Source organism: Gadus chalcogrammus, chromosome 7 (assembly GCF_026213295.1).
Source record: "Gadus chalcogrammus isolate NIFS_2021 chromosome 7, NIFS_Gcha_1.0, whole genome shotgun sequence".
Lineage (NCBI taxonomy): Eukaryota > Metazoa > Chordata > Actinopteri > Gadiformes > Gadidae > Gadus > Gadus chalcogrammus.
The window spans coordinates 22,922,367-22,942,070 of NC_079418.1; the positions used below are offsets into that span (position 1 = coordinate 22,922,367).

Sequence of the window (19,704 nt, forward strand, 5' to 3'; positions counted from 1 at the left end):
CTTTTATTTGGCATTATGGCAGATGCAGGTTCATCATGAACATGTTCAAACCATGGACCTAGGAACCTATAAAGGTTAAAACACACGCAATGCATTTGCCTACTTCCTGTTTTGTATTATTTCTGAAAAAATATATACATGGATTTTTCGTTTAATGATTATAGGCCTACTATTATTGCTTAGTTTTATAAATGTAGGCCGCTCAATACTGAATCCAAAATTCATCGTGGCGATGACTTTTCTCCTTATGGCCAGGACCACCACACTGCCCCCAAGTGGATATAATCAGAACTTCAAGGATTCTGAAACTGGTATCAAACAGTATAATAATCTAATAATCAGGTCTGAAGAACACTGTGATTAGCACTTCAAACAATTGTACCCAGGACACGGCTGTCATGAACCATTTTAGCAAAAAATGTCTGCTACATTTAAATACCCTTCCACATTTAAGAGCAAAGTTTGCCAGAATAAATCTTAAAATCACGAAGAATGTTAGAATGAAGTTACTATGATTACACTTCAGTGAAGACTGTTGTTTATTTTAGTAATAAAAAGGCCTCACACCAACAAGAAATCATCCATATTTTTTCTATATTACAAATAAGCTGCATATTGTGCCCCTTGTGAATTGTACAACTGCATTATCAGATTAAAAATTTGGATACGCATTAAATTGCTTTCGAGCTCCTAGTGTGGATGAAAACCTTTACCAAATGTCCATTTAGCCCAAGCTCTTCTCCCACCTTTGCAGCTTTCTGGGCTAGTCAACCACCAATGTAGAATGAGTTGCCAATAAAAAACCCTCACCAGGCAGCATGTCTTATGCTTCCCCGCATTACTACCGACACATTTAACCATACATGGATTATTTCTGTGTGTTTGATTTGAAGATTATTAAACAGGATTTTTTTGTTCCGTCCCTTCATTAAGCAACCAATCCTAATCATTCCCCTTGCAGTGGTTGCTGGTGTTGTCATTTAATGCTTGGAACATCCCAAGTTATTACTAAAAGCTGATACATCCTTACTAGAAAGCTTGCACCATGCACTGCACATGCATACACAATTTTGTCGTCTATGCAGTCTCATTTAATGGAACTCGAAAGTTTCTTATCGTAGCCATGAAGTAACCAAATGTACATGTATATCATGCAGTGAGCAAATCTTCACTCCACTTGTGAATTGTTTTCATGTACTGTTTATTGAAGTCATGCATCGGTCAAATAAGGAGTATATGACAATGGTCTTTAAACAAATCATTCACGATCATAAATCAGTGATGTTTTGATTCTGGATTAAAGTGATTTGACGATATAAAAATGGTATATCAAATGGTGTGTGTGTGTGTGTGTGTGTGTGTGCGTGCGTGCGTGCGCGTGTGTGTGCGTGCGCTCTACTGGAATGTTAATCATGCAAGTATCATACATAGGAATGACTCACTTTGCCTTGCGTAACAAATTAACAAGATGCACATTATAGTCTTCAGTTAATGGTTCCATCTGTTATGTTCCATATATATTATTGCTTCCACACATGTATTTTTTAACTTTCCATTTAGTTTAAATTCACTTGGCCCGGCTTTTTGCCACCACAAATGTTCTCAGAGGCAGAATGTCTTCCACCCATTCTCCCTCGGAGCCCATCATCTTCTCCCATAGGTTGGTTTCAGGTTCAGAAGAATCCATCCAGTCTACTTCTCCTCCATAACTTTTACCTGAATGGGCCGACAGAGGAATGGTATTGTTGCGACTTTATGATCACAACACTATATCATTACAATTTAACAGTACATCACACGACATTTAGAAACACATTTAAAAAAGCCTGCATTCCCATAAACACACAGTACTTGCTGCTAACGTGCCTATTTAATACAATAAAAAAGTCACCTCGCTATAATGGTGTCCATGATGGTGCAATAGCATAGCTTTAGAGTCCAGTACTATATGGTGTCCGTTCACTGAGATTCATATAGTAACCTTATGAACATTAGCTCAATGTCACAAAATAACCCTCGATCACCGCACTCCGGACAGTTTCTGGTCAGAGAAAGGCGCCTCAAGAACCTCAAGAAGATCTAGCAGTGGACCAATGGACGACCACGGTCAACGTCTCACCTGTTCCGAGACCTAGCCTGAGGCCGCCGATGTAATGGTTGTTGAGTCGATCGTGGTCCCACACCGTGATCTCGGCGCAGGCCTCTCTCAGGTCCTCGGGCCGGAAGCCGTCGTACACCATGGTGTGGTTGAACATGGGGTTGGCCGTCCGCTTCACCACGCGGGTCTTCTGCCGGCTCTTCTTGCTGGTGTCAGGGAGCACAGTGCTGCCGCAGTGGGGGAGAGGTGATGCCTGGTTAGCCCTCGGTCACACTTTCCCAACAGTGAATGTAGCATGGCGGTATTTGTGTCAGATCATGTAGTAGGGGCACGAGGGCAGGGGGATTGAGTGGATACTAGAGTGCTCCACTTTCAGCGGGTTCCCTTAATCATTTCTGCAGTCTACCCGTACCTCCTTAATGACACCGATCTGGATTCACTATTCGTCGCTTTCGGATTAAAGTGGTAAATAAAATAAATTAAAAAGCCAATAAAAACAGTCAAAGCAGGTACCGATATTGATACTACATTCCTAAGAATATAATATAAATCTTGGGAATCTAACAAGTAAGAAATGTAAAAACCACACCATTTCACAAACGGGTCGATGATGACCCCCCGGGCAGGCGGGAGGTCTTTGCAGTCCTTCACCCAGATCTGCACCTCACCCGGCTCCATCTTGGATGTCTTCTTGCCTACAGGTAGAGATGGGAGGTCAAAACGTAAACAAAACACTAGTGAACCTTCCAGATGACAAAGAGCATGGCGCTAGGCTCACCGTGCGAGGGCTGGGGGAGGTAGCGCAGGGCCACCCTCATCTGCCCCGTCTTGTTGGTGGGCTTGGAGCGCATAGCCAGCGGAGAGGGAAACTGTGACAATGGCTGGAGAAACACATTGTAAAGGTCAATTAATTTAATTGTAAATATTAATAAAGCCCCATGTATGTATATATATATATATATATATATATATATGACTATCAAGACACTTATACGTCATTAAAAACGTATATATTCAGCTGCAGGCTTGATCATATGAGATTTATGGATTTGACAGCAAATGTACACGAGTCAACATAAATAGCCCAAATCTCTTTCATGTGGTGAAGTAATGCCGATATCCAACCTGAATTTAAATTGCTAGATCACCCATACCCGTGGTGTAAGTGCATAGTCGTTTATTTGGGTGTTTGCAAAGTCCCACTCGGATAAATCCAAGCTGATCTCGCCAAGGAAGCTGTTCCGTCCAAACGTGTCATTGTGCCACACGGAGATGTTGAGGTTCTGCATTCTCAGCACTTCCATTAGGATCTTAAACTGCAGGAAGAGGAAAACTGAATAAGAACAGGATGAATAGGACAGTGGAGAGTGTCTAACCAATGAGTTTGATACTCACCGCTGTGGTTTCGCGTTTTACAAAAGACATACTATAATGCAACTTAAAAAAAAATTCACTCATTGATATGATTTAAATTAATTTGAAACACATGCAGTCTACAGTTGTTGCTAATCTTGTATCGAATGCCTTATTCTGACCTTTGGCAAACCATAGTGTAGTTGTTTCTAGTTTTTACAAGTTATTTCAATGATGTCCTACGATATCCATCTATGGCTTTAATGTCATCACACTTTAGAAACAACTGGCAATATTGTGCCTGGAGTGCAAGCAATGACTTAATAAAATTAAGATAATTTTGATTGTTGAAAGTTGAACTTTATTTAAATAATATCTTTTTGAAAAAAAGGGCTGAATATGTTAATTTCCTACATCCTTTTCGATTTTTTTTATGGCAAGACAAAACTCTCCCAGTGATATCATGCAACATGATTGTATCAACAGCCTCACAAGAAGATATCTGTGTAACAGTCTGTTGTCTACAGGGGACTGTGTTGGAAAACTTTGTATATGTCAGTACAAGAGAAGACCATTCAGGATACATTCCTTACCCTGAGTATTTCATTATAGGAGGGATTCAACGTCCTCTTCTTCACTGTGGTCTTTCTCTTTCCCAACTTGGTTTTATCAGGGACAAGGTAGCACTTGACATACCTGAAATTAAAAATAAATCATGTATCTAACATAAATTGCTTAATACTATATTGCACTGTGATGATATATCTATATATCTATATATCATCACAGTCCCTTCTCAATCCCTTTTGTTTCCTACACTGAGAACTTACGGGTCGGAGCGGCTCTTCTTGGGTTCTGCCAGCGCCAGGTCTTTGCACTGGACCACGAAGATCTGCAATTCACCCAGCTTCTGGACATAGTTCAACGCAAACTGCATTGTGCCCTGCACCTCAATGTCTCCGAAGTCTCCATTGCTGATACTGGTCATACTGCCACTGACCTGTCGTTGGAGAGCCAAACAAATAAGGAAATATATTTATGTTATTACAGTCAGGGCGTTAATGGTGCGCTTTGTGGTGGGGTTTTACTGTGTTCACATGTGTGTAAGAAAGATGATCCTTATTTTATGTCAAGTTTTGCCTTTCCATTGGTTAAAGTCGCAATGTGGGAAATTGTAATTAGTTTATTGCTTACATTTACACATCTGTAGTCAATGTTGTTCGATATTGATTTCATTAGTGTTAGATATTAAATATCATCCTATATCTGATACAAACTATAAATAAAAAAAGGCTTGCCAGCCCGAACATCGCTCTTTGTTAACAATAAACTTTACTATCGACACGCCCTGAACACCTAACACTCAGGAACTGCAAATTCTGATCTGATATATTGCAACTTTAAAAAAGCAATGACAGCCTGTAAAAATTGAAAATAATTAAATAAAAAACGAAAATACATATTGAAGCTGATTATTAATTCAAGCGAATGTTAATTATTCAACAGACGTAATTACCGGGACATTAACCTATTCCTTAGGATATTAATGAAATGGTTCAGCAAAATGATTTATGAGAATGGGTTTTTCTCATCTGTCAATATGATCATGTGACCATTTTATTCTACTGCTCCCAAAAAAGTGAAAACCCCAGTGGTATAAATGTAAGATGGCGCTTCTTTTTGCCTCTACTCTAGTCATCAAACATGATCAATGGACATTTAAGATACATCAACAAAGTGCAAGCATTGCAGTAGGGCGTGTCAAAATGGCGTGTGTCGGGTGGATGATATACAGAGGACATGGAAGCCAGGCCCGAGGAGAGGCTGAGGTTTGACACGACGCTGGTGGTCCTCCTTCTGGGTTTGGTGCCAAATGACTCGTCGTCGTCATCGTCGTCCGTCTGCAGAGTGAGAGACAAGATTAGCACACAGAGACCCACGAGCAGTGGAGCAGTGGTCAAAGCCATTGAAGTCGGTGTGTGTTGGGATGAGTCGCGTGCTATCACCTCTTCCAGCTGCTGCAGCGCGGGCACGGATTTACTCATCCTCCGAACCTGCAGGGGGTCTGGGTGGAGAGAGGCGGGCGGCACAGCAGCCCCAACTGGGGGAAGAAAAAATGCTATAATGTTTAAAATCTGTGTGTTTTATACCGGCTGGTGACAGTGGTTCACACCACTGTGGTATTAGCATATGTTGTCAAACAAACATACGTTTACATGCACTAACGTTTGTAGGGGCAGTTTCAACAGGAGGGGGGTTAATTCTGGACATGCACCAAACCTCGGATACTGAAGTTACAACCACTCAGATATACACGCACCTCAACAACCATATTTTGATTGAGTCCCTGGTTGACCTTTTGTTTTCAATGTGTATTACAACATTGATATGATGGTTCATTCTTACCGTCATCCATACTCAGATTCAGCTGTCCCAGAGAGCTGCCTTGGCCTTTGTCTTCTTCTGAGAAAAGTTTACAAGGGATTAATCTTGGTATACCAGGCTCACACAAATCAATCTGTACTATGAACTAGGACTATACTGCAATGCATCAGGGAAACAGGGAACCCCAAATGGAATAACATTTTAGGGAAGTGGTTGCTGCCATATAATGATACAATATAACATAGCAAAGTGAAAACAGGGCATATTTTACCTGTGCGTGCGCCAAGATTCTCCATGCTTTGGGACATAGGCATTTGTCTCTGTTTTGAGGCTGACCTGACAGGGCTAGAATCACCCTCATCATAACCTGCCACAAACAAAACACAATCAACTTCGGGATAAGACACCTACAGTTTGAGATTGCACTGACCTGATTGATGGCGTTTGTCATTGAGTTAAACTGGTAATCAGTGGTTTTGAAAAATATATATTGGAATGGATATATACATTAAATTGAAAGATTTCTTACTAAATATGTTAAGAAAACTGGTATATTTCTAAATCAGGGTGAGTTTATTTGCAGATATATTAACATAAGGGGTTAACCAGATGACCTCCATTGATGGTTGGATTTCTGAAATTACACTGAACAATGAAGTAGAAGAAATTAAATTTCAGGAGCATTGAGTATTTTTAAAGCGAAGAATTTGACAATTTACACTCAACAGGTTGTTAATGGGTTAGCCTTGAAACCTTGTAGTTATCCAAAGTTTGCGTTGCTGGATCCATCATGGCTATTATGATTTGTGTTGAAAATTAACACTATCAGCGGGAGTTAAGTTACATCTCTAAGTTATGTCTAGAGGAATTGAGTATAATAGTTTTAAAAGCTCACTGCCTGAACTTGCCCGAAATTCGGACTGGGCGCTGGTTGTTTTGTCTTCGTGAGAAGAGCTTCCAGCGTTTTGTGCAATCCAAGATCTGATGCGAGAATGATTACCCTCGATCATAGCCTTGCCATAGGTTGCCCCTTGGCGTTTAAGAGGACGTCGTGCCTTACTCTTAACATCACCCACAGAAACGGGACTGGAAAGGTTCTTCTCTTCCTCTTCAAACGGAGGGCGATGGGCCTTTTCGGGGGAACCAAGATAGTGCTGATTATCATCAGGAACAAAAGATCTAGCAAGAGGGTTGGGCGTTCCAGGTGGTGTTTGCTTCTCAGAATCCTCAGGAGATAGTGGGAGAGATCGGGAGATGATATCTTTGCTGGGTAAGCTAGTCGTCACCGTTGCTTTTGCTTCATGCGATGGATCTGTTCTTTGCCTAGGTGCTGGTGTTGGCCTTTCGCCCTCTTCCTTGTTGTCTTTAGGTTCCAGAGCAATGTCAATCGGAAAGGTTTTCAAGGGAGAACCATCAACAGCAGATCCCCTGGGCAGAGAGGATTCCCTGACTAGGACCTTGGGATGACAAGCCTTGGACGGACTCCTTCTGAGTTCATCGTCGGAAGAGTCTCTGGATCGTGAAGACTGAGACAAAATAGGACTAAGAGGCCTTTCGGAAGACTCACTTTCTTGGCTGAGTTTCCTCAACTGTGATTTCCCCAAACTCTTATTAACAAAGCCCTTTCCAATCATGGGTTTAGCGCTTGCTATATTGTTAGGGTTCTCTACCTCTTCATTCAGGTCTGGTTGGGAGAGGCATACTTGGCTAATGAGGTCTTCTGATTTGTCTGGTCTAGAATGATCAGCACCGCTTGATGCCTCCGTAACTTTTGCAACAATGATCTTTGGTGTGGTGTAATCTTTCTCCCAATAACCCTTGAGATCTGTAATGGTTGTGGGCTTGTCTTCAGGAAGTAGTGGGGAACACATCTCAGGACCAGACGGGCTGCTTTCCTGGAAATCTTTAACTGATCCTGCAAGAGAATCATCTGTCTCGTCATTGATGAGGATTGGATGTGCGTGATATGTGCCATCTTCTTTAGGTAAATCTAATAAGTCGTTACCACTTTCATTCTCTTGAAAGAATGTCTCGTAATGAGATTGGGCTGTTCCATGGTGCTGGGTCAATTCTGTTATAGACCCTGCGTTATCATGAGTTATGTCTTCGGCCGAGATCTTCTTATTGCCATCAGTCATAGCTTGCTCTCTGGTGAAGATCACTTTCGGTCCACTGTTTTCTTTTTCCCAGAAGGCCTTGAGGTTGGATAATTTCTGTGCCACATCTTCTTCACTTTCGGTTGGTTCCTGTTGTGGATCTGAGCCTGTGTCTAATGATGACGTGTCGCTGTCTTTAAAAGCCGTGTTTTGTAAGGCTGTGGGCTGCAGTGATATGACCTCTTTTGGCACTGGAGACTTTACTTCTTCATCGATCCAATCAGGGTTGATTTGATTGTCCAATGGAACACTGTCGGCTGATGTTGAGGAGATCCGAGGTTTTATTGAATCGTCAGCTATCTCCTCAAGGGAATCCTCTTCTTTAGTATTGTTGTCCTTGGCTTCTGCTTTGCTAAATGTCCTAAGCAACCTGCTTCTGGGAATTGGCAAAATGGTGTTGAGCATGATATCTGAAGCGGCGTCAACAGCAGGCTGTGATGTTACGTTGTCTCCTGCGCGCATTTTGAACCATTCTCTGGCTTTGGCCTGGGAATGAGCATCCTCTTCAGTACCGTTCTCCAGGTAAGAAGCCTTACCTGACTCCTGCTCAGTTGAAAGAGGCTTGGACACCTGGGGAAACTGGTCATGATACTGCTCTGATAGATCTGCAAAAGATGGGAAGTCATCGATTTGGTGAACATTTTATAATCTCAAGTAAAATAAATATCAGATAAAATGTTTTGATTATAAAAAGTATGGTCAAAACTAAATCAAAACAGAAGCTTAGGTAGGTCTTCATCCGAATAGAATATCACAATTAATTTCACATATATATATTAATGAAAAGATTCTACGTGTAAATTAAATCAAACACAAACAATTCATAAAATAACTGGCAAACGGTATTGTAAACTGTCAGTACCACTTAGTCTTAAACTAAATGATAATGTCTGTTTAACAATAAATTAGTAAATATGCAAAAATCAGCGAAGCAATAAGTAAAGTATGTTAGAAAATACATGACACGGAAGAAAAGCACCAATATGAAATGCGCATGGCAATGAAGAATAGGTGCATATATGAAGAAGGTTTATTATAGTTCATGCAGGAAAAAAAAGATTAAAAAAAAAGGTAATAAGTAGGGAACAACCATCATAAAAGGAAGCCTTTTTTTTGTGATTTTGCAAAGGGATTTATCCAAGCTTTTAAATTGTATTTGATCTGTAGTTGAGTCGGTGGCGGGCGGGTTTGAAGGAAACTCTTACCACCAGGGACCTGATGTGCACTGACTTCTGGCATCACGACAGGGATCTCCTGAGAGCCCACAGCCACCTGTCTAAGTAAAGGCCTGCACACGCCCGCGGTACCACCATCATTGTTGTCCTCCGCTGACAGGGAACCCACCACATGATCCACATCCAGCAGACTGTGTTCTCGGGGCTCCATCTCCTCTAGCTGGGGCTCACCTTGGCCCACCGCAGGGCCGAACCTCACCTGTTTCCCCAGGGCGTCCCTCCCCGTGGGGGCAGCGTCCTCGGCAGCAGAGCTCCGGTCTGGGGAGCTCTGGGGGACTGCGCCGGTGGTGACAAGAGAGTCTGTGGAGCCCTGGTCGGACATGACCTTAAGGATGCCCCTAGGGGTTGGATAGTGAGCCTGACTAGCACCGTCCTGCGATAAGTAAAAGAGTGATGTCCTTCTGTACAGGGGGAAGGGGCTGGACGTGTTGGTGTCCTCTTCTGGGATACATTCAAGGGGCTCTTGGTTTGGGTTAGTAGAATGAGATAGGGGAAATTCAGCTGAGGATAAAGGCTCTGAAACAAACGAAAGGGAAACCAGAAACCACATTACTTTGAACAGAAACCTTTACTAAAAAACAAAGTTAAGTAGCGTCCGAGTTTCTATGCATAATTTATTATGTTCTTTGCCTATATGCTTTGTTTTACATTATATGGCTACTACTGTAATTAAGTTACTAAATACAAAACAAATTAGCTCTGTGTTTCAAATACAAACACAGACTTTTTGTTTCCATGTCCTCCTAGAACGCTTTCCTGCAGAGAAAAGTCATGCAGGGGAGATTATGCCCCTGGAATGTATTTCTGTGTAATCCCAGCTAATCTTGGACCTCTGCGTATTAGAATATGCGTTAACGATAATCCCTGGGAAACTCTCACTAACAATCAACCCTCTCCCAGACAATTGATCTGATGACCTGCATGAAAACACAGACTTGAAACCCCTAAAAGATTGTCCAGAAAATAGTGAGGCCACTACTAAACAACATTTCCCAAACTGTTGAATTGTCACTTTCAAGCTACCTTCAGTGTTAAATGATTCCACAGAAAAACTAAGATTGCAAACTATGGACGTCAAAACTATTTGTGTATCCCAGACAGATTAAATGCAGGGGATCAATTATGTAATGGTCCCATGTAATCATCTATGTAAGCCTATTTTGGATAAGAAAATAGAAAAGGAAGACAAAACCATTTCAGGGAGGATATATCAGAGACGAGGGTAATGTACACTAGAAATTGCAAGTATATGCTTGTCAACCGCCATGCAGTTAATGTTCATGCTAGCCGCCACAAGTTAATATGTTAAATATTTAGCAACAGCTAAAGCACCCGCAGAACCAGCCATGATACCACTTTATTACTTACACTTACACTGGTTTGCATAGAAAATGCTCTGACCGTTTTGACTGTCAAGATGCCCGCTTTGTCCAAAACATAAAAGATGACGTTTGTTACAATATATCTGAGCAAATGATGGAGTGCAACCACATTGTTGTTCTTCGGTTGTCTGAGTTCATGGATCCAATCGAGGTTGATTTTAGCGTTGGCATTGCGGAGAGCTCACCCTCATGACGTGCAGGCGTGGGGTTGAGGGGTTTGTCCACCGCTTGCTCGTTGTTTGCACTCGCTGGGTCCCTAGTCACTTCTGGGGGCTTAGTAGGGGCAAGGGCCTCCTGGTTGAAAGGGTTCTTTCTTAGCTGCTTGGAGACAAGGGTAACGATGATGCAAGAACAAAGGTGACTGTTGTTTTTTTGTAGTTGTTTATGTTTGGCAGAACTGAATACTTTACCTTTGTGGGGGACTGTATATTCGATTTGGGTGTCTCTTTTGAAGAACCAAATGAAATCCAGTTTTCATTTCTTTATGAATAGACAAAATACAATCAAATGACTACAAAACATCAAGTGAAAAACAATAATTATCACGTTCTTCCTGCAGATACTCACGCCTACTCTCTGTAGACTTAGATAACCAATCAGATGCTTTAGGCCTGATTTCAATCAATGTTCAGGCAAACAAGTCAGGCTTGTTTACAAAGTGGCGGGTTGTTCCTTTGGAAATTCTAATCACATGACCCAAACAATCAGTGCTTTCTTTTGTATTGCCAATGCACAGTAGTTAGGCAGGAAAAGTAGGGTAACAATCTGTCTTTCTCTCTCCTGCTTAAATGATCTTAAGTGTTTTTGTTTGAACAATTTCCGGAAAAGGCTAATACTATGAACACCTGACACACACACACACACACACACACACACACACACACACACACACACACACACACACACACACACACACACACACACACACACACACACACACACACACACACACACACACACACACACACACACACACACACAGGTGACTAACCAAATGCAGCATGAACTTTATACTTATTTTTTACCCTTGCATGTGTGAGTGCAGTTTTGTGCGTGCATGTGTGTGCATGCATGTATGCATGTGTGCGTGCGTGCATGTGTGTTTGTGCATGCATTTCTGCTTGTGTGATTAGGAGTATGTCTGCTCCTCAAATTCTGTGGAAACAACCCAGAGCATGTGAGTTTGTGATCTTACAAGTGGATTAATGAGTCGAGGGCTCTTACAAGCATATCGTTTCTTTGCCCTCACTACTAGCTACAGCCATGTCATTTGCTGTTATGTGAAACAAAACCAGTAAAACTCGTGATGGACTTTACGACAACATGACGTTGTTTGTTGCATATAATTTTTTTCAGAACAATTAATATATTTTTTAGCAGTTGAAACTGATAGTTGACGCTTTGATTCCCTAATAGCACAAGAAATGTAAATAAATATGTAATATGTAAATTTAAGAACTAATAGGTTAATAAGAAATTAAATATATGAAGAATTGTACACACTGAATCAATCCAAAAATCTATTGATTACGGATGGTGAGTGATGAATCGAATTGGGTTCTGAATAACACAGTCAAAACATGTCACACACCCTAACCCATAAAGGGGAAAAGTCTCACATTCTCCATTCATATCCTGTTAAACCGACACATTTCGGATAGGTTATAAGGGTGTGGATTCTTTTTTTCTGGATGCATAAAAACAGCTTTGTGTTAGCTTCTCACGAGAGGGCCGGTAATTGACTACAGAGGGGTATGGGTCATCAGACCCAGCAGTTTTATTGCACTGATGACCGGCTAGGAAGGCATTACGTCAGCAGTCAGGGCCCCAATGTACCAGGCTGCACTATAATGACTGTACAATGCTTTTAGTTTTCTACTAGAACCTGCACTAATCGCATAATTATCCTTTTTGCTCTAGATATTATGCAAGTGTTGAGTTATTGCATTCATGGCTAGGCCTCACAGTACAAAGTTCAATCATTTCTTTCGCTTTTTTAAACCAATGTAACTTTGAATGCTTGCGTTCAAATAATCAGTCTGGATAATCCAAAACCAATCCGTAAACAACAAAAAACATGTTTGGCTCTTTTGAGAACATGGCTGAGCATAGGACCAGAGGCTCACCTTCTGTTCTGAGGGTCCTCAGGGATGAGACCACAGAGCTCAGGGGGAATGTACACCTCCTTGTTAACACTGGCTACAAAGCTTGGTTTCTCAGGGATCATCTGTGACAGCTCCACTGAAACACAGGAAATAAACACATGCACACACCAAGGTTAGTAATAGTGTACATTGGTCTATACTTTTGGCTAGATATTGTTCAATTTCAATGTATTTAAAAATATATATACATCCAAAAAAAAGTAATTCTAAAATTTTTGCACATCCCATATCTCATGAATAAACGAAAAAGCTATCTTTCCACTGATATTTTTGGAAGAACGAGGAGATGTTTAGCACATTTCTGAAATGAAAAACACGGACATTTGTAGTTTGGCGATCCATATATCAGCAAAATATCTGATGATATTAATTCTGAAATAATAAAAAGACCTATTAACATTTTGCCCATTCTTGTCATGGTAAATAGTCAAATATTTAGCAGTACGCGTCCATTGGTTTACTGGGATGTGTTTTAAGTGTTGGTAAACAAGGAAAAAACAAGCCAAATTGGAGCCCTCAAATACGGAATCATTCTCTTCCATTCAAAAATGCAGTCCTATATTTTTCAAATCTCATTTTTATTGAAGCGGGGACATTTTCGGGGACAGCCCCGGCCAGGAACAGGCCATCAGCAAATTGGACTGTCCCAAGAAAACAGGGAATTTAGCAACATACAACCAAGCCTTTATGCACTTCAAACAATAACCTGTTTTTCACCAGCAACATTTGCATGCTACTCTAGTTGGGTTGAATGAGTAGGACTACATTAGTAATTTTATTTTGCAGAATAAGAATAATCAATTGGCTCAATCTATGAGGTTGGCGATAACATTTTAATAAGGCTCAACATTGTAATCCCAGGATTTGGAACTCACCATGCCGGCGGCCGGCTGCATCCTATACACACACACATCATTCTAACCTGTCAGCACTTGTTTCTATATCCCACGGCTTAGCTTGATGACTTACGATGTCATTTAGTAAATAGCGTTCGAGGTATTTTTTATCAGTGAGCAAATCTTCCTTCACTTTCACTGCTATTCCAGACAAAACCTCCTGCAAATCCGTAGAACCCTTTACTTTTAAAAAGAAAGCAAACCAACACCCATATTCTTTTCAAAACCTGTGTGCACATGCCCAAACGCTGTGTGAATTTGTGTGTGGGTGGTGTGCACATTCACGGTTACTCACGCAGGGTGACGGGTTTGTGCTTATGCCTTATGGAGGCCCGGATGATGTCACAGCCGTGGATGCGGTCCCGATGGCGCAGCAGCTTTCTCTCGTAGAACCACTCCCCGCTCAGGTACTTCAGCAGGCCCCTGTCTTTCACCGAGCGTTGGAGGCTCCTGGGCACCAGGTCGGGAGCATAAAGCGCTATTTATAGCCGCTTTGATGCGGCGCTAGTGAAATGTGCGCACAGTCCGTGGTATTCATAGTTATTTGTAGTGTTGCTGCGGTTGGCAGTTCTTTATGCATTCTGTCTTCAGGGCAGCGACATTTCAGAGGACTTTAAAAAGTCATGTTACTTATTGTTATATAATTTAATTCATGATGGAGATACATCTCAATGACAGTCTTAGTCATAGGGCTTCAGATTGACACATTTTAATTAAAACTCGCCAATATGTTGCTCAACAAGAAAAACAATAAACAAGCACCCACACCCATACTCCCACAGGCACACACATTTTGTCATGTTCAGCAACTACCGTAATGTCGTATTTTTAACCCACTTCAGAATGCTCTTCATATAAGGCCACACTTGTTAGTTTGAGACCTGTTTTTCAATGCTTTTAAGTGGATAACACACAGGCAAGTTATCCTTCACCAACAGGAAACGACACAGGAAGGTGTCTATCTGCTGATATCTACACCGGCTGCTAAAGTCATTGATGTTGCGTCATTTGTAAAATTGCAAACACAGGAGCTGTTTGTATACAGACACTGCATACAAACAGAACTCTGAGACCACTCTGATTGGGCTACCGGGAAGTTTGTTAATGTGGAAACTAACTTTTTGAGTGCTTAAGGTATAAATTACATGTTATACCTGCCATTACCTTGCAATACCTGATGGATGCTAACTACATTTGGTTTCATTGCAATTGCACCGTCCATTGAGGATGAATCTTATTTAATGTCTGGTAACCACAAGGCAGATCCTAAATCCCTAAATCCCCTAATAAATCCCCAAGAAACGAAAACATATTTGATAAAAATATGTTTACAACTATGTCTGTTCAGAGTACAAATAGATAGATAGATAAGAACTGTATTAGTTAAAAGCTATTCTAAATGATCTTCTACATAAAATAATAAATAAATAAATATTAAATATACATATCTAAAATAATAAACATCCAATCAATTGATATCAAGCCGATAAGCGGCATCAACATGGCGGCGGGCGAGCGGACGCTTACTTGATGCGCTTCTCCTCGGCCATCTTGAGCTGGGCGTCCCGCTGCAGGACACGGAGGATGGTTTCGTGCTCCTCCTCGGTCAGGAAGCTCAGGTCGATCATGGTGCCACTGGTGGTGCTGCTGGTTGGGACGGGGAACTTCCTCTCTGATGTCCTCAGCTCTGCCTGCTGCCCTGAGCCTCCTGATCGGGTTCTCCTCACTCTGCAGCCCTCTGGAGACAACGTGGGGTGGGGGGGTGGGGGGGGACATTGTTGGGTTTTTGAGGACACAGAGGAGACACGGATCGTCCGTCCCCGGATGTGAATCGGAGTGCGTTTCACACACTTCCTAGTCATGAAAGTGAAGTGAAAGAGAAAGGGAACATCAGCACCAAAGGATGAGGCCCGGGGAAGTGGGCCTGGCTGAATGGGACTGTGGTGTTTTGTAGTGTGCCTGGTATTCAGAAAATGACTTCAGTGCATGGAGTCAGTATTCACAAATGTGTGGCGAGTTCCCCAGGACACACAATGACGTCTGTTTTTTGCTGAATGGCTTGCAGTCATACTAAAACATGTTGTAAATATTCATTGCATTAATATATACTCAAATAATATTTGTTCAACATTGGTTGTTTGTTTTTACATAAAAGCATATTATCTGAGGAGGATACTAACATTGACTTGTATTATTATATTCTGATTTCGACTGTACGTCATGTGATTACATTTATGCCTGTTACTGTCTAGGGTCCCTCATAAGATTTGCAACAGCTTTGTAGCAATGCATACAAATATATCGCTTGTTATGCATGTAATAATAATAAACATTTGCTGCTCACCTATCACACTTCATCATTTACATATGTTTAACAATCAATTTCTCTCTTCCTCTCTGAGTCTGGCTTTGACGTCAGAGACCTTTAAACCACATCCCACATCTTAATCACTGTTAGCCTGCCATTTAACCTATAAGCCTGCCATTAACCTATAATCCATAGGACATGAACAGCCTTTTGCCCGACCACTGCTGTGGCTGTTTTGGTCATGTGATATGTTCCCTTGGCCTTGTGATGAATAAGCAGTAGAAAAAAAGTCTTCAGCTCCTGCTGCCCTGCACTCTGCAGAACCTGTCCATCCAACGTTATTGAATCCATAACATATTGTCCACAATCATTCACGGCCTTTTCACTATGTCAGCCTCTCTGCAGGCCTACAGAAGGATGACTTGAAAGCAGGATCTTAGCAAGCCTGCATTGACCTCTACAAATATAGCCATGACAGTGAAGACATTATAAATTATCGGCTAATGTATCGGCCATCAAATGTTTAGATTAATATACCTTTGATCGATTATTTGGTTGTTAATGGAAAGACAATCAGCATGCTTGCGAAACAAATCTCTATCCACATAGCCACGACAACCACCCAAAGTAAACGGTGTATTTCCTAGGTAATCATAGAGCATTTCCTCAGAAAGTAAGAAACAGCCTTGTGTGTACAGTAGGCTCTTTGGAATGCTTGCATGTTATGACAATGTCCATATCTCACGCCTCTAAAGTTTGTGTCTTGTCGGGAAAGCCCCCCCCCCCTTGTTTACCGCATAAACAAATAAGATTGGAGAATTCCACCTCAAGTCAAGGAATGTTGCGAGACTTCATTTCACAGCAAAAAAACATTTCCTTGTTGGCGTTTTACTTCCTTTAAAAGGTAAACAGAAATGTTGGTAGAGGCTGCATGCTTGCTGTAGGCGTCGGGGCTGCAGTGAGTGGAAGTGGGTGAAAGATTATGGTAGGTAGTTATTCAATCCTGAATAATTTGTTGGCTCCTAGTAGACGACTACTGTGAACTGTGTTTATTCACAGGTCGAGTGAAGGTAAGATGTTCCGCATCCCTTCGATTGAACCGTATGTGAGAAGCACACATGTACCCCTTTCCCAATTAATAGGTAAACACTGAACAAAAAAGACAATTGTTCAATGCAAATGGTAACCGAATGAATTGATTATCGAATTTAATGCAATATTAAAGTATCCATTGTTAAATCAGTTATGAGGATTAAGGAATATAGAACACTTTCTGCGCTCAATTTAACATTTTGCAGTTTATCATGTTCCAAATTCCGTGCTACAATTTGAAAGATTACTACCTTGAATGTCAGCTTCGAAATAAGTCGTATAATACAATACATTTTAATATTTAGCATTAAAATAAAAACGTACCGTGCCGAAGTTGTCACCAGCAGCAGACATCCAGTTGAACCTGAAACCAGTGGGACGTCCGATGCGCGTTTGGTACAGCAGTGCATATTACCATAAGTCGAAAGGGGCGCGACCTAAACTGCCGTTGGACCTTATTCGGAAAGGGGTTTAATGCTAGGTAATTCACTTTGTATTCTCTCCATGTTGGACGTAATATAAAGTTTCAAAAAGCGTGAAATGGCCTCTCATATTTAAATCGTAAAACGTAATAAGAAATGAGATTTAAAAATAGATTAGAAAAAAATGAATACATATAAAAGTTACCGGAAAATGTATGTTATGATGGCTAAGTTAAATATTGTTCATGTGAAAGACGGCGATCACCACGACAAAGAAAGGAAAAAAAGGATGACCCCGACGTGATTTGAACACGCAACCTTCTGATCTGGAGTCAGACGCGCTACCGTTGCGCCACGAGGTCTGTGCCGTGTATTCAGCAATTATTAGATTAAGTATACTTTGGTTACAATTGGTTTGTGGTGTTATGTTTCACTAACAACGACATAGCAACGAACCACCTGACATCTAAATGAACCAGTACACGTTATAACATTATCTCCACTTCAGGTCCTAACCATAGATGTATCGGAAATGTCCGAACCATCGGTTGACGAAAAGAACACGCCTGCAAAGAGTTACATTGAATTCCGGTAAGTATACATACATACATTCGTATTGAGGTTGGAACGTGAAGTAAAGACAAACATAGTTAACATTAGTATGACGCTGTTTTTCATACCGTTTTCTTTCCAGTGTACAGTTAAAAAGAAAAGACATTCAGGACCTTCTCGGAGAGATAGACCAACTAGAAACGAAGAAGCTCAGAAACGTCAAGTTGGTACGCACATTAATAAAGAAATCTCGTAAATTATTGTTTTCAAAGATTGTTTAGCGCAAACTCCTTTAATTAACGACCTCTAGCGGTTTATACCACTGTTTAATGAATGACCTACCGAAACTCACGCTGTTTAATAAATTGATCGCATAAACAACATTATTCCCTCTCATTCCCTTTCATGGTTGAGCTCGACTGTGCCAATTCTCTCAATAACTGGGTGCTGAACTTTGCAATGAACATTTTTTGTGATGTTGTGGTCAGTTGCAGCAACTGAAGTCGGAGCAGGACAACCAAATGCGTCTACTCCTGAAGCAGGTGAAAGAGCAGGAGAAGAAACTGGCGCAGAAAGAACTGGCGCACCTGAAACAACTGGAACAGGACAAAGACGCGGCACTGTCAAAGACGGCGGAGGTGGAAGGTAAACATGCATTCAAGTCCCTCGGCCAAACACGGTACAACCAAAACCACTGACCATGCCTTAATGATGTTTTCAGAGGCGTCTAATTAGAACCAACACATGTGGTTCTCATAGCACTAATTATAGGCCTCCGTCTTTTATGTACCAGGGCACGGATAGTAGACTAAACTAGTGAATGTAATACATATTGACCATTGCTAGTGCTTTGACACACGTAAATGAAACACCTTCCTTCACACTACTTACCTCCCCAATGATAATGTTGTGGGTTAAACGTGTGTTTTCACTGCTATGACAGCTCTGTGTAATGGGTCCATTTGTGAATCATCTTCACTAGTTTACTAGTTTTCTAGTAATACTACTATCCGTGCCGTGGTACATTAAAGGGGCTGACCTATAATTAGTGTTATGAGCAGCCCCTGTGTATGTCCTACAATGGCTCCACTGGGACACATATGACTGTTACACTTAATAAGCAGGTGACCAGCCGGTAACCATATCAGCCAATCACAGGCTATGCCTGCCATAGCATGTGTTTAACCAAGAAGGGAGTCATAATGCAAACCAATGCACCGATGGTGTCGGTTCTCCTTTCAGTACACCTACACTATCACAACCTCAGTACAACATCCTCAAATCTGCTCAGTACTTCTTGTTTTTTGTACTTGGAAGACGTCCAGAGGGGGCTGAGCGACGTGGAGAGGCAGGTCTCGGAGCGGCTGGCCCAGTGCCAGGAGCTGCGGGACTACAGGGACAGGGGCGTCCATCAGCACCAGGCCCAGATCACACAGCTGGAGGAGGAGCGCGAGCGCATGCAGCTGGACGCCGCCGCCGCCGCGGGTGCTGTATTTTATCTAGCAGCCAGAGGGGCTTAAGGCGCCTTATTAACCTCCCATCATGGAGGGGGAAGGGGGGGGGGGGGGGGGACTCGCCTGTTTAGGTTTAAAGTTTGCTGTGTGTCGAAATAGCCCCGCAAAAAACTGTCAGCACTAATGTACATTGGCGCCACACATAT

At 41.7% G+C, this 19,704-nt stretch overlaps 2 protein-coding genes and 1 non-coding gene across 16 annotated transcripts in view; 1 reads left to right on the forward strand and 2 right to left on the reverse strand.

The window, feature by feature from the left end:
* Positions 1-18,927, reverse strand: sytl2a (synaptotagmin-like 2a). 11 transcript variants are annotated; one of them, XM_056594102.1, is made up of 19 exons: positions 17,395-18,927; positions 15,198-15,408; positions 13,966-14,120; positions 12,736-12,850; positions 11,020-11,089; positions 10,795-10,927; positions 9,198-9,743; positions 8,529-8,597; positions 6,108-6,203; positions 5,858-5,914; positions 5,458-5,552; positions 5,245-5,352; positions 4,282-4,451; positions 4,045-4,147; positions 3,253-3,414; positions 2,877-2,979; positions 2,688-2,793; positions 2,120-2,325; positions 1-1,716 (listed from the first exon to the last, which is right to left on the reverse strand). In XM_056594102.1, the coding sequence occupies exons 2-19, from the start codon at positions 15,296-15,298 to the stop codon at positions 1,568-1,570; spliced, it is 2,544 nt and encodes an 847-aa protein (XP_056450077.1). In that variant the 5' UTR covers positions 15,299-15,408; positions 17,395-18,927; the 3' UTR covers positions 1-1,567. The 11 variants fall into 11 exon arrangements, with proteins under 11 accessions (XP_056450077.1, XP_056450071.1, XP_056450070.1 ...); XM_056594096.1 differs by having other exon boundaries at positions 6,897-8,597; XM_056594095.1 differs by having other exon boundaries at positions 6,837-8,597.
* The window catches only part of ccdc83 (coiled-coil domain containing 83), a 6,281-nt gene continuing 3,462 nt past the window's right edge, over positions 16,886-19,704 (forward strand). The window contains exons 1-5 of one of the 4 annotated variants that reach the window (XM_056594134.1): positions 16,886-16,963; positions 17,747-18,083; positions 18,187-18,271; positions 18,533-18,689; positions 19,362-19,529. In XM_056594134.1, the coding sequence (XP_056450109.1) occupies positions 18,025-18,083; positions 18,187-18,271; positions 18,533-18,689; positions 19,362-19,529 (469 nt within the window). In that variant the 5' untranslated portion in view covers positions 16,886-16,963; positions 17,747-18,024. Of the gene's footprint in view, positions 16,964-17,536; positions 18,084-18,186; positions 18,272-18,532; positions 18,690-19,361; positions 19,530-19,704 lie in introns of those variants that run through there. The other 3 variants (XR_008896042.1, XM_056594133.1, XM_056594132.1) reach the window with 3 other exon arrangements.
* On the reverse strand, positions 17,783-17,854 carry trnaw-cca (transfer RNA tryptophan (anticodon CCA)). The gene has a single exon. It is a non-coding gene; the product is annotated as a tRNA-Trp (tRNA).